This window comes from Nansenia antarctica, assembly GCF_963989245.1.
Source record: "Nansenia antarctica genome assembly, chromosome: 9".
Classification (NCBI taxonomy): Eukaryota; Metazoa; Chordata; class Actinopteri; order Argentiniformes; family Microstomatidae; genus Nansenia; species Nansenia antarctica.
Genome location: NC_137679.1, coordinates 32,224,135 through 32,241,615, shown reverse-complemented (window position 1 = coordinate 32,241,615; position 17,481 = coordinate 32,224,135). Strand labels below are relative to the sequence as shown.

Here is a 17,481-nt window from a genome sequence, read left to right as displayed (position 1 = left end):
CTGCTGGCATCATGTGTCAAATAAATTTACAGTATGAACGGGTTTTTAAGGAAGTCTTTTTAGGGGGAAAAAAATACATAAATAAGTTACAAAGATTTAGTAAAAAAAATAAAAATAAAAGAATACAAAATAAAAGCCCAACCCCTTTCGTTTGAGTCCCTCCCTCCCCAAAGGCTGCTGGTCTGAAAGCACTTCCCCAGCCTACAGCAATGATGTCAGTGACAATGTCTCCCACTCTGGTACAGTACAGTACTCTCCACCCCCCTCTCCTCACCCCCCCTGCCCTGACCTTCGGCTAGCTTAGCCTAGCATCACAGCTTTCAGATCCCTCTTCATCTCTGCCCATCTCTTCCCCCCTCTCCCACCATCCCTCACTTTTCTATCTGTTTAGTCTACAATACTCAAGTGTGCAAATGACATGCCTATTTGCAATGAGGGTGTGGTGGACATGCACTCAAACCGGCCCAGTGACCGAGGCTGCGTTCATAAATTTGCTTCGAGAGCGCCGGAGCGCACACTGGGTTCAACGTCATAAAGGGACCAAGTAATTTGATTGGACAAGAGGCATTCCATGAGTGCTGATCAGATTTCCATAGCGAATTTATGAACGCAGCCCGAGGCTCAGAGTGATGGCCAACACGTGCTAATTCACTGACTTAACCCTTTACGTTGAGTTAATTCATCTAAAAAAGTAAAACAAAACAAAACATGTTTTTTTTTCTTTCTTAAAAGTAACCGTACAATAAAAAGGTATGAAATGATTCAAGTAAAATAACATACTATCATAATAAAATAAAACAACAACAAAATAATAACAACAGCAACGGAACAGCCTAGGTCTTTCACTGCGAGAGGAGTTTTGTTTTTTTAATTCAGATGCTTGAAGATGCTGCTGTATGTTTTATGGGCGATCTGTGGCGAGCATTTAACAGCGGAGGGGGCGAGGGAAGCCTGGATGGATTTGAGAGGTAAGTCGCCCGGGCTGTCGAAGCCGGGCAAGGCGAGAGAGTCCAGCTGCATGTTAAACATGATCTCTCCACTCCTGGCCAGAAAGTCCTCGTCCAGCTCCCTCTCCCTACCTTCCGAAGGCTCTGGCTGTGGGCTCTCGCTGGCCTCCTCCGCCACCCCCTCCTCTTTCCTGCTGAACAGACGGTCCAGGTAGCTGGTGTAGGTGCTCTCCTTCTGGAGCTGATCCTCCTTACCAATGTCCCAGCACGCCTCATCGATCAAATACCCGCCCTCCTCCACCCTCTCCCCGCCTCCGAAGCTCTCCCAGGGGTGGGCTGGCCTTCCCGCAACCACGCCCCCTCCCCCCCCGAGCTGGGCCTGGTTGACTAGGCACTTCTCCTCCTTCTCCTTGCTGATGGACTTGGACATGGAGCCTGACCGTGGAGCCTCCATCTGAGACACCGACGAGTTGAGCTCGTTCAGGAGGCCCACGTCGTTAAGGAGTTCTACCTCGCCGAGGAGGCCCACCTCGAGGCAGGGCTCCGGCTGCAGGCTCAGTTTGATGGTGCCGGCGATGAAGGAGTCAAAGTCAAAGCCCTGGTTCTGTTGGGTCTGGGTCTGAGCCTGAGGCTGGCTCTGAGTCTGGTGCTTCTCCTGCTCCGCGTCCTTCTCCACCGGGCTTTGGGTCTGGGTCTTCTCGGCCTCCTGGAGGGCCATCTGGGCCTTCACCAGGCCGTTCTTCTCGCACTTGCTCTTGGCCTTGCGGTCGGCCTTCTCCTTGCTCTGCTGCTCCTTCCAGTTGGAGAGGTCGATGATGAGCTTGGGCTCGTGGTAGTGGTTGACCTCGCTGTCCCTCCAGATGAGATTGTCCAGGTAGGAGGGGGACAGGGCCTTGTAGTTGCAGGTGTGGCTGCACTCCAGGTCACAGTACTTGTTCTCGTGGTGGTGGTGGTGGTGGTCGTCGTGCAGGTCGTCGTGGCTCGTCCACGAGCGCTCCGGGGTGAACATGGAGGAGTAGTCGAATGACGGCTCATCCAGGAACTTCTCCCGGTCCCCGTCAGCGTACTTGCGAGGGTCCACCTGTAGGGGGGAAGGACATTGGGACGACAGTTAAGGCCTTTGCACACTGATGCGTTTTTTATGTCCTTCAAAAACATTTTTTTAACTCATGTTGTGTCAATCACGCTTGCACACCTAATCCGAAATATTCGTCTGTCATAATTTAAAGTTTGTTTTCTCAACCGATTTTGTTCATGGAAAACATTTTTGTTAAAAAATAATGCTATAGTTGTCGGCCATGGTTAATTTCCAAAACGTTTAAGCTATTTTCTTCACAACCGGGGACCGTTGAAAGGGGTTCTTCCCCCTGATGTAGTCTACCATTTGGTTTGAGTTATATTGCTCTCACTTGTTTGTACCTTTTGCTAAATCAAGCATTTATAGTGCATATTGCGAAAGTTGCATACGGAAAGAATGCATCAGTGTGCAAAGACCTTTAGGCCTATGCCAAAAAAACTATCTATACGGCACCGTTTTGTTTTTTATAAATATGTTTTTAGGGAATTTCTGCGTTATTGGGAGAGAACAGTAGAGATTGACAGGAATGATGGGTGAGAGAGATGACATGCAGGATATATCAATGGCCGGAATCGAACCGGATACCTTGCGATTATGTGGTATGTGCCTTAGTGTGCTACGCCGCTAAGCGCCCAACTAAACTGCCTTTGACCTGTGTGTGTTTGTGTGTGATCCTACACACCTGGACCTCCTCCTCGTCAGTGACATCAGAGAGGGCCCGGGGGTCCACCTGAACCTCGTCTGAGTCGTGGGTGCTGTGCAGGTGCCAGTCGACCTCTGACAGCTGGCTGTCGTGATACCTGAGAGAGCAGAAAGGAGAGAGACACGCTTAGAATAGATTAACACACACACCCACACATTAAAACCACCACATCAACTCTGACACCAGAGGCGAGAGGACAAAACAGTTTTTTTTCAGGCTTTGCATGCGAGTGAATGTTTAATAGGCAGTAATTGTATATGAGAGAGAGTGTGTGTGTGTGTGTGTTACCTGTCCCAGGTGTGGCTGTGGCTCTGGTCCATGAGGAGGATGTCGTCCACCTCGTCCTCGATGTGGAAAGGATGTAGAGACACGGGCTCGTCCAGGGGGAAGGAGTAGTCTGCCATGTAGGGGTGGGCCAGGGCTTCCTCCGCTGTCAGGCGGTCCATGGGGTTAAAGGTCAGGATCTTCTCCAGGAAGTCCAGGGCTGGAGGGGAGGAAGAGAGGAATGACGATTAGCCTTAGAATGCTACTGCAGCATGCTTGTCATCCCATGGTATACATGGTGATGGCCTTATATGCTCAGAAGTAGTGTGAGTTTGTCTGGCGCTGTGTGTGTGTGTGTGTGTGAGACTGATCATGAGGACTACTGTCAGGCAGCAGTTTTGCCAGGGGTGAGTGTGGCTGGGATGCGAGACTGATAATGAGGACTAACGACAGGCAGCCATTTTGCCAGCGGTGAGTGTAGCTGGGAGACTGATCAGGTGTGTGACTGGGACGTGTTTGTGCGTGTGTGTGTGTGTGACCGAGACTGATCAGTGTGTGACCAGGACTAGCACTCACCCTGGGGGCTGATGTCAGGGAGCAGCTTGGCCAGCGGGGTGTGTGGCTGTGACATGTCGCTGCGGATGAAGACGGGGATGACGCTGTGGAGCTCCTGCCTGTCCTCCTCCCTCAGCACCGGGATCGACTCCAGGATCAGCTGCATCTGCTCCAGCTCATGGGCCCCTGGACCGAGAGGAGAGGTTGTTATTATTATCTGTCATTTCATAAGTTCTTCTTCACGAGATAGTGATCAATTAATGTCTCTGGGATCCTCTGGGGCTCAGTTGGTGGAGCATGGTGCTAACACCGCCAAGGTTGTGGGTCCGATTCCCATTGGGACCATATATCAGACACCTTCTGAAACATCAAATTCAAGCACTTTTCAAGGACTTTCAAGACTTTCCCTCAAATTCAAGGACCCAACAAGGCATAGTTTGAGACAGATCTAGATGAGAATTTATATAATAGGAACTATCCGCTCATAGACAATTTAAAAAAAGAGGCTTGAATGTAGAGGCTTGAACACTAGATGGTCTCTTGCCTTCTCTACCACAGCACAGCAAAACAATATATTGTGAAATATGTGTAAAGTTACTGTGATAAGTTAACCCTAACCCAATACAGAGACTTATCCACTATAATTACATAAAACATTTTTTAAAATATATTTAAAACATTTAGAGAGAGAGGGGAATTCAAGCACTTTCAATGACCCAAGTGTAAGTCGCTTGGTATAAAAAGCATCAGCTAAATGGCGTTTGATGAGTCGTCTTCATCGCGAGACAAGTGAGGGATTCATGGTCTCTCTTGGATGCACAGAGAATGACTCAAAAAGGCAAAAACACATTTGTCTGAAAGTGACTCAGGGAAGCTGGCTGAGATGGGAAGTGATGCCACATCAGTCATGTGTGGTGGTTGTTTGACAAAGCCAAACACGTTGCATGCTGGTATTTGCTTTTTCTCTTGGGGGGGGTTTCACTGTACACAGCGAGTCAGGCCTCCTTTGCCTCAAACCCTCGCTATCTCTTACATAATATGTCAACCAAGGTAAAGCAGTCGGATAGGGGCTCCTGCCAGCCATTTACAATGTTTTCCTTGGTCATAAACTAGGATGGTTCAATCCAGACAGGTTGATGTGTGTGTGCTCCTACCAGGGCACGGGCCTAGCCTGTTCCCCTTAAGATTTCTGTCCTTCAGTTCAGTGGCACAGGGACTGCTTTTCATGGTTGTGGCCCGTCTGTGTGTGTGTGTCTGTGTGTTCTCTCCTGAGGGACACTGACCTGCGAAGAGGGTCTTCCCTGTGAGCATCTCGGCGAAGATGCATCCGGCGGCCCACATGTCGATGGCTTTGGTGTAGTTGTTGGGAGACAGCAGGAGACGGGGAGACCTGTACCACTTAGTCACCAGCCCCTCTGATAGATAGCCCTGGGGGGGGGGGGGGAGAGAGAGAGAGATCAATGGGTGCTCAGTAGAAGACTTGACTTGCCTAGACAGGCAGGCTCTGATAAAGCAGAGACCCAATTCATGATGCACAGGGGATGACTCAAAGAAGGGATGGCGACTTTCTGTCTGAAAGTGATTCGGAAAAGAAGCCTTCGGCTTGAACTATGACTCATCGTTATGAAATCATCCTAAACTCGTCCTGCGCCCCTCCAATGAAAGGTTAAGTCATGGGAAAGTAAATCAGGTCTCTTTTTTAACGGCCAGTCACGTTCGCACCCTGCTGACCCGGTCTGCGGCACAGGCGTTGACCAGGGGACACAGACGTCTGTGCTCCCAGGCGCCACACCGCACAACTATTCCTTAATAGCCTTGTCCTGGCTCATGCACATTGACTGACAGACAGACACAGAGAGAGAGAGAAAGAGAGAGAGATGAAAGAGAGAGATCAGACATGTGCAGGCCTTGTCAGCAGACCCAGAGAGAAGGATAATCCCCCCTCTGACTGACACACACACTCAGCAACAATCTCAGCAACAATCTGCAGCCTGCCTGTCTGTCTGACAAAGGTACCAGCCACCACCAGTGTGTCTGTACACGTGTGTGTGTGTGTGTGTGTGGGGGGGGGGGGGGGCGTAAAATGACACCCTTTCTGCCCTCAACCCCCCCCCCCTTACAAACCAGCATTTAGAGTGGTGAGGTGGCCGTTTCTATTTACATGGGACTCCTTTTCCTGCCCTACTTTAGGCCCAGTTGCCTGATGTCATGCCATTGTGTGAGAGAGAGAGCGAGAGAGAGGAGAGAGAGAGGGAGGGAGAGAATTCCTGCAAGTTTCGGTGGTGGTTACATAGGACCTGACCACGATGACTCGGTTAACGTGGTGACACTAGCCTGTACTCAAAACCTCCCTTCACATGACCCGTCACCGAGCTACCACCAGGCCCCAACGATGACTTCACCTCACACAGCTCTGCTTGCAGTTCTAACGGCTAGGAAAACGATCTAGGCAATAAAGGTATTCTAGGCAACACTTGCAAGCCATTTGGGTAACTGTGTATTTGCATAATATGAGCTCTTGGTAGGCTACATACTTTTAGGCAACAGGAGGGGTCAGCTTATGACCCGTCAAATGCTGTGTTGCCACGAAGACACGCCAGAGATCACGCAGTCTGCCGTTGCAAAAGAGATGGAGCAATTGGTCTGTCTCAGTCTCCTTACGCAAGGTCAGGAAGTCAAGAGACTTTCTCCAAAGTCCACAGCTAAGTGACCGCATATCAGGATCTCCTATTCAGGAAGGACAACCACAGGAGTGGTTGCAATAAGTGAACATTCCAGTTACAGCTTTTTCCGAATACCAGGAGAAACTGTTGCGCATGCAGGAGCTGAGTGTCTCTGACTACTGGGGTCAGGTGACACAGCCATTTCAACAAACTAGGTCAAAGCTACGGGTTTCGAGAGAGAGAGGGGCTGAGTCACCCGAACAGGGTGACTTTTGTTACTAAGAAAACATTTACATTACACTTAGCCTACATTGTTGGCATTTAGCAGATGCCATTATCCAAAGCGACTTATATCAAATACATTTGTCAGTGAATCATCTATCCATCAAGTCAGCATAAGAAAAGGTAATGTATTCTATGACCAGGGGCCATTGGTAGTTACAATAGTAGAAGAAGGAAGAATTACTTCTTTTTTAATTATTATTATTTTTGGCTGTGATTGCAGCTTGAGTTTAGCCAGCAGGGATAAACCCCCTGATGGGGGAGAAGAGAGCAGAGCAGAACCAGTTACACACAGTAAAGCAGCTCACCTGAACCACTTTGAACCTGCCGGTTCAGAGTCAGAGAACCTAGTGACCCAGGGGGAGAAGCTCAGAGCTCACTGGCGCTGCACATACAAAACAGCTTTAATTCACACACCACCCACACACACTCTGGCTGAGAGGCAGGCTGGGTGGCACTGGTGAGTTAAAATAAAACTCAGAACACATCAATTACAGAGAATGTCAGGATCTGTTAATAGACACTAGTATGAAAAGAGTGAGAGCGAGAGGGAGGATGGGAGAAAGAAGGCTTTCAACTTCCCTCACTTTCCTCTGCTTTTGTCTCAGAACTATGCGGCAGCTTGTTGCTATAACAGGAGAACTGGGTCAGTAGTATGTGTACCACTGGGAGGGACTGGGTGGTGTGATATGCAGGATGCACGTGTGGTGGGATGACTATACTACCCCCCCCCCCAACCCCCCAACCCGCCTAACTGCATAACATTCCAGGAAATTTCCACCCGCTCATTCAAACATACCAACTATAAGCTCTCCCCATGATCATTCATACTGAGGTTTCAGCTGGTCCCTTTTGTAAGATGCAACTCCCAATTAGGGATGGGACGATTATCGTTTTTATCGTTAATCGCGATAAAAACACCTGCGATAACTTAATCGTGGAGAATTTTAATTATTTGAATAATCGTCATAATCGTATGTTATGAATAAACTGTGTTTAACAAATGTCTGGCGCTATTTTTCAGCCTAGGCTACATTACTTTTGCAGTCAAGTTAGCGACTGTTACTGTAATATAATTGCAATTCCTCACATGAGCCGAGCGCGAATATCCTCACAGAACTTGTCTCGCGCTATTGTTCAGCCTGCATGGGTAACGTTACTGTCAAGTCAGCCGTGTCACAGTCAGTCACTAGGTAACGTATGCTAGCCTTCTCACCATGGCTGGTGAAAAACTTTAGACGGGATACTGTCATTGGCCTTCCTTGTTATTACCAGGCAGTGACAGTCTATGGCTGCAAAAGGCACGGTCGCCCCTAAGCTTTAGCAAATATATTGTGGTTTACTTAATACTGTTCAGCACTTGAGGTTACATTCAATGCATGACTTGTGCTATAGGCTAAATACAATGATTAAAGCGGCAAGCAGCAAGTGTGCGCATCAAAGGCATTAGGCACGTAACATCCATGCTGTATAAACACATGACAACCGTCCGTTATTTCCCGAACTTTGCCCGAACCCCCTGCGAGGACCCGGGGGACAACGGTACGCTCCCCGCGGCTGCTATCAGACTGGCCGCGGGAGTGAGTGTTGAGGGTGAGAGGAGACGGCAACCCTCGCTCGCCATAGACTGTATCCCTACTCGTCTCTCCTGAGCTCGGTTGTAACGTGAACCGTGGAATACGGGATATGTTAGATGCTTTACAGTAATTCCCCAAATGACCAGAAAAGGACGTTAGATTTGTCGCTGGTCGCTTTTGACTAATTAAGTCGCCAAGGGGCTCTGGAAGTTGGCAACACTGGGAGTGCGTTCTTTTTTTTAAATTTTTTTTAAATATTTTTTTCAGATTTTATCCCTTTTTTCACCCAATTTGGTAGCCAATTGAACCCAACCTAGCATCCAATTATCCCCTGCCTATTGCGAGGGATCCGCCGCACGCCCCCGCGGCCGGCAGTCCCAGAGGAGGCCGCCAGGCAGACTAGCTGACTGGCTCCTCGAGCCCAGCACCGTTATTCCAGCACCAGACGGGGGCGCTGTTGCGCGACGGATCCTTGTCCGGAACTACTCCTATACCCCCCTCGGGAGCGGCCGCCCAATATGCCGTTCCCCGTGTGTGCCCTGGCCATATCCGGGTCTGGCGAGCCAGGATACGAACCCCGGCCCCGGTGGGCAGCATGCACTAGTGGCCAGTGCTTAGACCGCTACACCACCGCGGGGCACCTGGGAGTGCGTTCTTTAAACTTCCTTGGGTACGTTAATGAAAGGTGCTGATTGGCCGAAAAGGAATTGCTCTTTCTTAAGGACCCGGATTATGGCCAGATATGTGCCACTAGAATCTGAATTTGAATTACTGACTTAAAATGTCCTAAAAATACAACAAAATATAAGTTAAAGTGATTACAGTGTGTTTTATTGGCATTAAAAAAAATTTTTTTATTTTATTTTATTTTTTAATTCTCGCAATAATATCGTGGATCGCGATTATTTTGCCCACGATAATCGTGAGTCGTGACATGACATTTTCTAATCGTCCCACCCCTACTCCCAATAGGTCAATGCCAAGGCTGACAGCTCATTTACAGCAGTCATACACCCATCAATGACATCTGGGTTAGACTGGGTTTTTACTGGAGGCTAATAATGTTGGTTGATAATTGTTCCAAGTAGGCTATGACGTATGTAAGAAATGTAAAAACTAATGAAATAAATAATGCGAATATAATGTATGATATTTTCAGCTCTGTCAAATTGCGGGTTTGAGCAGTAGTTTGGCAACACAATAACCAGTCGGTCTCCGATACGTGCCGTGCTTAAAGCAAACAAACGCCCGGGTTACTAAAAACAAGTTTCATTTTCTACTTCAACTTCAGAAAAAGCCAGTGAATAACAATGTTCATGGTTTGTTCTTCAACAGATGGGTTCCTAGCATGTGGTAATGAGCGCTTTGATCCCACCGTCAAACTAGGAGGTCGTGTCGGCTCGCTGAGTGAGCAGATGTGACATCACCTCAGTTAAAAGGGAGCGCTAACTAGTAGATAGGGATGCTCCGATTTATCGGCCACCGATTTAAATCGGCCGATTTCACTCCAAATGACTCGATCGGTGATCGGCAAAAATGGCCGATCGCAAAAACCGTTTTTTTTTTTTTTTTTTTCCTTCTTTTCTGGGGAAGACAGATAACTGAACAGAAAACATAGGAGGACGTAACAGTATGTAAACCATGAAGGCCACGTTTATGATGTCTTTTATACAGCCATATCGACTGACTTGGGCTTCAGGCCCTAACTGGGTGATAGGCCAGACCTTTACTATGCCATAAAAATGGGTCTGCGTTTGCTTGGTGCCTAATGGATCAAAACTTTTGTCTAAAAAGCAAAAAATATTTAGGCTATCCAGTCAGTTATGTATTTTTTTTAAAATCGGTATCGGTATCGGTATCGGTTGATCTTGAGGAAACAAATCGGTGATCGGTATCGGCCCCAAAAATCCAGATCGGAGCATCCCTACTAGTAGATCAATTATTGGGGGGGGCTGTGGCTCAGGAGGGGGGGGGCTGTGGCTCAGGTGGTAGAGCCAGCGTCTAATGATCGCAAGGTCGGCGGTTTTGATCCCCGGCACCTCCTGTCCACCTGTCTTTGGGCAAGACACTGAACCCCAAATTGCTCCCAATGAGCAGGCCGGCGCTTTGCATGGTAGCTTGCCACCATTGGTGTGTGAATGTGTGTGTGGACGGGTGAATGAGAGTGCTTTGGAGTAAGGCACTATATAAGTGAACAAAAAAAAAAAAGTGATGAACAGTGAAAAGACCGAAGTCATCCTCATCGGCACCAAATCCACCCTCAATAAAACCGGACCCATCACACTCACCATCGACGACACTACCATCACCCCCTCCCCCCTGGCTCGCAACCTCGGCTTCATTCTGGACCCCACCCTCTCATTCGATCCCCACGTCAGTTCCATTGTCAAGACATCCTACTTCCACCTCCGAAACATTGCAAAAATCAGACACTGCCTCTCCCCCCCCGATGCTGAATCCCTCATCCACGCCTTCATCTCCTCCCGCCTCGACTACTGCAACTCCCTACTCACCGGCATCACCTCCCGCTCCCTCCATAGACTCCAGATGGTCCAAAACTCTGCTGCACGCCTCCTCTCAAACACCCGCTCCCGTGACCACATCACTCCTGTCCTCCACTCTCTCCACTGGCTCCCCATCAAAGAACGTATACAATTCAAAGTCCTCATCCTCACATACAAAGCCCTCCATAGCCTGGCCCCCCCTTACCTGACTGACCTCCTTCTCCCCCACCGCCCTACCCGTACCCTCCGATCCTCATCCATTGTTCCCCTCACTGTCCCACCCTCAAAACTCAAAGGCTTCGGTCACCGTGCCTTTTCACGAGCCGCACCCCGCCTCTGGAACTCTCTCCCGCAACCACTCAGAGACTCACCCTCACTCCTCACTTTTAAATCCCACCTCAAAACCTACCTGTTCTCCCACGCCTACAGCCTCCCCTACCCCTAGCCATCTCCCCCATCCCTGCCACCCCCGCCCCCCCCCTGGACATGCATACAACCTCCCCTATCCCTAACCTTCTCCCCTAACCCTCCCACCCCCCATGGACATGCATACAACCTCCCCTTCCCCGTTCGTTAACTCTGTATTCTGTGTGCTCATGTTATCTGTTGCTTGTTGTTTCTGTGTTTTCCGTTTTTCCCATATTGTCAGCGTCTTTGAGCCTAGGAAAAGCGCTTTATAAATCCAATGAATTATTATTATTATTAAGTGCAGCCCATTTACTATATATTGCTGGTTTTCGGCCTTGTCCGAGCTTTACACTAAGCTAATATTTTCTGTATTTCGCCGTCATATTCTGCCAAGCTTATGCTAAGCTAGTGCCCCTGCCCTTCCCTCTGTGTGAAAGCAGACCCTCGACAGAGGCTCCCAGGGCGGGACAAAGAGCCGGCTGGGAAAGAGAGAGAGAGAGAGGGAAGGTCGGATTCCTGCACGTGAATTCTTGCCATTCCTGAGACAGAGCCAAAGAGTGCGTCTGCTGCGGATCTTACACAGGCTTCACACACACACACACACTCACGCAAAAGCGCTAGCTGTGCGTGTCAAGATTTCTGATCATGATTTATTTCATTAATTTTATTGCGACTGACAAATACAAGCCGATCAGAGTCAAAGATCAAGTAGTACTGTCTTTGCACACAGACCAAAAGCACCTCCAACAATACAAATCTATGATCAACTCGTGCCCATATTAAGCCTTTCAGTAAGTGGCACCCGTCATGTATGCACGTCATATGCACGTTTTTTAAAGTCGTGCCAGAGCAGAGAGCCAGGTTAGATGACCGCAAACGGGCTGGTCTTTATATAGACACTGCACCATTCAAATAGCCCAGACCCAGCTGCCCCTCTGCTCTCCCCAGCCTGCTGAAACCGGTGACTGCTTGTTAAAGCAGCTTTGCCCCTGATGACACTGGTCAACAGTAGAGAAAAGCGTTTTTCCCCCATCTCAGGCTGTGTGTGTGTGTGTGTGTCACTCTGCCTAGGTCACTCGGCCCAGAAGCACAACACCATTTGGTTCCAGGGAGCCAGAGAGCCTAGATAAAGCTCTGCACCCCCATAGCTCAGTGGAGGCTGGGTAGGTGGGAATGCCCCCCTGCTCCCCCCCCCGTCTGTTATCACAGCACAGACAGGGGAGGGCAGGAACTGGGCCAGAGAGAGCAGAGCAAGGCAACCCTGTGGCTGACACAGTTCCCACCCTCAGCATAGAGCCTGCTACACATGGAGCTACAATGACACACACACAAACTAAAGCCAAATACAGAAAAGCTGACATTTGCAAAGGGGCTTTCAATGCACCCTTGCCTCCATTTCATCAATAAAAAAAACTGCTTGTACAAGGGAAAACTCCCAGCAGAGCTTGACGGCTGTGGGGTAGGAACGAGAGAGAGAGAGAGAGAGAGAGAGAGAGAGAGAGAGAGAGAGAGAGAGAGAGAGAGAGAGAGAGAGAGAAAGAGAGAGACACACACACAGAGAGAGAGACAGACAGTGGGAGTAGTGCAGAAGGACACAGAGACTGAACAGCGTGAGAAAGTCACTCTTGACCTTCAGAGACACCTGCAGCTGGGGACAATGACACACACACACACACACACACACGCAACCCTGCAATGCAGTCAATCTGCCATCATATTCCAGCTCAAATGAGCTTTAATGTTAATCATGTACATGATTCTACTTCATGTAATTTCAGCCACTTGATGGAACCCGTGAACAATGAAGTAGCTACATGTGATTTCTGCATGTCTTTCCTTTAGCTGCTCCTCCTCTCTGTACTGTGGCATGTTTGCTATTCAAAGGAGAGTCTCTCTGTTCTTCAGCAATGCGACAATGGAATATAAAGTCAACACTTGAATTGCGTCACTAAATAGACGCGCCTATGGGCCTGGCTGTAGAAGGGCCTGTCTGGTGTACTGAGACGTGTGTGTGTGTGTGTGTGTGTGTGTGTGTGTGTGTGTATGTGTGGTGGAGGCCTGGCGGTAAGGCTTCATGTCTCGTGCCATGACTAATCTGAGACACGTGTAGACATCTGACTGCCCCACTCACTCACTCACCCACCCTCCCTCCGCTTTAAAAAGTGGCTGGGAAAAAAAACCCACTGCCACCTAGATCCCTACCAGGCGTCTCCATAAGGCCTGAAAATATGTAACCATGAAATGTATATCACAGCATATAGTATACCAGAATACATTGGGCGATGAGTAATCAACTAACAGTATCTTCTCCCTATATAGAGGAGACCTCTATAGCTTGATTTAAATGTTAAAGGTGACCTACTTGAAGACATACGTACCAGAATAGATTGACCAAATGAGTGACCAAACAATGTTCTGATGGTGTGACTTGACACAGACAAAGCTTCTCAAAGCTATCCATATCAAACTGAACTGACTGAATTCTCAGAAACACAGCGTCAAAATCGGCCTGTTACATTTTGAAGATAAGACTCCTTAGTACAGAGACAGGATGCAGGTATGCCTCTCGGAAGTGAAAACATCGGTTCCCGGGGGCCGTTTCTCAGTGGAAATGCTCCCCCATGGGAAGGGAAACTGTGGTGCGACTTCAGGAAGTACATCCCACCTTGTTTACTTCCTACAGTGAAACGGCATCACCCAGGGGAGCACCAGGTTTCAGAGCAAGAACACTCAAACGGCTCCCCCATGGCAACCAACACACTTCCTCCTTGGCCACACAATACACAAACAAGGATGTAGTCTTCGCTCCTTCTTTATCAACTTTACGGGTACAGTCCTCTTAAAATAATCACATCCTTCCTGGAATATTTACTCCCTGATTCCGCAATTGATTCAGTACCACATTTTGTCCCACTTTTGCTTTTTTCCCATCACTGTTTAACAGATTCTTGTAAATGAAGCATTATGTAGAGCCAATATTCAGAAGAGAAGGAGAGAATGTTAGTTACTACACCTACCTTGTGTGAATAGTGCGGGTCCATGATACGAGCCAGTCCAAAGTCCCCTATCTTCAGGACCAGGTCTTCGGTGTTCACAAACAGGTTGGCAGGCTTCAGGTCGCGGTGCAGCACGTTGGCAGAGTGGATGTACTTGAGGCCCCTGAGGAGCTGGTACATGAAGAGCCGGGCGTGGCCCTCCGACAGGAGGCCCCTCTCCAGGACCTGGCACAGGTCCGTCTCCATGTACTCCTGCACGATGTAGACCGAGTTCACCTCCGTCAGGGACACCACGTCCTCCGTCAGGGTGCGGCCGCAGGGACCCAACGTTTCGAACACCTGGCGGACAAAAGTAGAAAACAGTTGTTGTGACTTTTTGAGTTGGTCCAATAGTTGGAAGTGACCAAGTTTTAGGGGGTGTTTCAACCAGGGTATCTCAATAAGGAGGGCAATTCTTGGGAATGGTCGTTTAGTTACCTTGACGATGTTATCGTGGTCGAGGCGTCTGATGATCTTGATCTCTCGGAGGGCGTGTTTCACGCTCTGAGGATCCGTGAGTATAATCTTCTTCACCGCCACACGTTTGTCGCAATCCGTGTCCACCGCCGAGAACACCAGGCCGTTGCCTCCGTAGCCCAGAGGCTTCAGGTCCATGTAGCGGGGGCCCAGGTCGAAACCATGGATGTTCATCAGAGACTCAAACTTCTCCGCCATCTTTTTTTTCTTCTTTTTAATGTTTTACCGAGGTCCTACCTTCCAACTGACTCTTGTTTTTTAACTGACTGTTGTTTTTACACAGCCTTTGGGTAGTGTTAGAGCCTAATGTAAGGCTGGAGGAATCTAGGTAATGGATTTCCCCTATGGAAAATGTTTAGTGTAGGGGATGTTCAGCCTGTTTTGGGGAGGATGAACTAACCCACCCAGGCCAAGAGTACTACTGTGTCCCCCTTGTCTAGCCCTCAATGTCTGATACAGCGCTCTGATCGGTGGCCAGAGTGCCCGGTCATTGTATGTGAGAAATGGAGCAGCACTTCAAATCTGAATTCCTTTTCTTTCTTTTTTTAAATGCTTCGCATAGGCTTCTACGGTTTACTATAGTTCCTCGACGACTAGTGTTTGAAAGGCGGCAATGGAATGAACTTGGGAAGCCAATTAAAAAGCACTGAACTTAAGAGAAACTATAAAAGCATCTAGTTGCATCCTCACAGTGCAGATACATTCAGTGTATGACTGGTCCTGAGCAGCATAATTCTAATGTACCAAAAAGCACAAATTCTAAAGTATCTTTTTTTTTTGTCTTTTCCCCCCTGTCTTCTTCCTGCTCAAATCACTTGATCAAAAAAAGGGTCTGGCCTTGAGTCTTCACAGAGTTTTCTCCCCCTCAATGATCGGGTGGCTCAAGCTCACCACAGTCGCAATCAAAACTATCCTCCATTTTACATGGGTGTTACCTGAAACACACAAACACACAACACATGATCACAACACTGCTCTTCTGGCACAGCTTGAGAACATCACCTGAACAAGCCTAAGGGCTCAGCCAAAAGAGTCCTCAATCTCTCCCACATTATGTTTGGAATTTCCCCTACATGCCTAAAGGAGGGATAGAATATGGAATCAGTGTTGATGACTCAAGATATGAACACCAACGTGACGAAATGTGACGTTGGGTAGACCGTAATAACCCAGAAATTGTGTTGAAATGTTGCCGTCACGGTATGGAAACTCTCCCCTCCCCCGACTTCCTGTATTCGCTAGACAAGTCCGTTTGGTTGACTGGAGCCGGTCGGGCCAGAGCCCTAACACGACTTTAGCTGTTGACTTCAATTCCGGATAGGCTAGATCACGTTAATAGGCGGCACATGTACCACCAGTCATGTTATTGTATTGTTTTGAGAGGCTATTTAAAAGCAAGATGGCAATGCTATCATTTTAAATGGACAACACGACCAAAGTGTACCATCATGGCTGTCCAATTTGCCCAATATCGCCCGTTTGTCGGTCTGTCTCACTCAGCGCTGTGGTTCCTACTACTGCAACGTGGCTGGCTGGCTGGCTGGCTTGGGGAGGTTTGCACAGCCATCTACTAGTTAGCTTGGGACATTTACACATACACACCATAGCCTATTGTACGTTGTCCTTGTGTGGAGGATGTGATATTTATCGTGGATCATGAATGATTAATCCACACGGTGGATGGATGTGTAGACCGAGCTACTGCCGGTCACGTTTATTGTTGCGGGGCCACGGCTGATCACTCAGTCTAGTAAGGGTTAGCTAACCGTGTCGGTAGAAGAGAAAAGCTCACGGAAGATTGTTAGAATTGTAATTTAGTACGAGCAGTAGTAGTACGCATAACGCCGGGTTTCTCACGTATACCGGTTTAGTCTCAAGCGCCCCCGTTTCAATAAGTAGTTGGCTATCTATCTATCGTAGCCTATCGTCCCCTTATAAGCCATCTATCTAGAGACCCCCGGGAGGTCTGGAGCGACCGCAGCCCACCGAGGGACCACCGGGCATAAAGGAGCTCGTCTCACCGCTGCTCACATGCTAAACAAAGCAAAACGCCACTGACATTCATCCCACTTGACTCCTTTCATATGATCGTTCAGCTATCACGTCGAGTGAATAAATGGACTAATGTAGCTAGCAGGACATTTCTTACACGGCGGCTAATGATCCCATGATCCCGTGAACAAAGGAGTGTGTTGTGGAGGGTCTTAGCTCGTTAGCAAGGCAGCTAGCCCCGGAGAGCTACGCGCTCTGTGTTCCCCAACACAAACAAAGCCTCCGCTCTTCAGACGTCGAAAACGAACATAAAACCCATGTCTATCAACCAAATACGACATAATACATAAAGCCACACAGAACACGGGCATTGTGTTGAATAACTTACTGTTCTCGTCCTTCTCATTTGATATATATTTTGTCAAACCGAATCAGGTTCGGGCTGCGCTGCTCTTTCTCTGCCCTGCGAGTCTGCCGCGAGCCGCCATCAGACTACTGTGTCAGGGCAGAGCGCGTCACAGCCGCTCAAGAGGGGTGGGGAATGGAGATTATGGCAATCAGGCGGTAGATTCAAAACATTTTTTTTTTTATTATAATTTTTTATATCTATATATTGTATATAATTGTATGTAGTATTTCTTTAGAATAGTCTGTTATTGTGTGTGGGACGTTGTTAGAAAGCCTAAATTATAAGGTTCTATCTCAATTTTTGGTCAGAATTTAGTTTTTTTTTTTACAAGGACGCTTATATGCATAATCTGATCCATGATGTGTTTATTAATGCCTGTGTGGTGTTATTTTTTAAAAATGTTTTTGTTAGTAATTAATAAAATACAAAGGTTCCATCTCACAAAACATAATGGAATGTAAAAACGTTGATGCTCAATGGGCCTATCTCTGAACTACCCTAAACGGAGATAGAGCCTTATAATTCTAAGCTCACTATATTTAGAGGAAAAACCACAACTGTCTGTGCTTAAAAAAGAATATATATAT

The 17,481-nt window shown here is 48.0% G+C and overlaps 1 protein-coding gene across 1 annotated transcript; it reads right to left on the bottom strand.

Moving 5' to 3' along the window:
* Window positions 1-336: 336 nt before the first annotated feature.
* On the bottom strand, window positions 337-16,960 carry mapk6 (mitogen-activated protein kinase 6). Its single transcript, XM_080539249.1, has 8 exons — window positions 16,874-16,960; window positions 14,455-15,428; window positions 13,999-14,316; window positions 4,831-4,975; window positions 3,569-3,733; window positions 3,017-3,212; window positions 2,708-2,825; window positions 337-2,028 (listed from the first exon to the last, which is right to left on the bottom strand). The coding sequence occupies exons 2-8, from the start codon at window positions 14,689-14,691 to the stop codon at window positions 868-870; spliced, it is 2,340 nt and encodes a 779-aa protein (XP_080395375.1). The 5' UTR covers window positions 14,692-15,428; window positions 16,874-16,960; the 3' UTR covers window positions 337-867.
* Window positions 16,961-17,481: the final 521 nt, after the last annotated feature.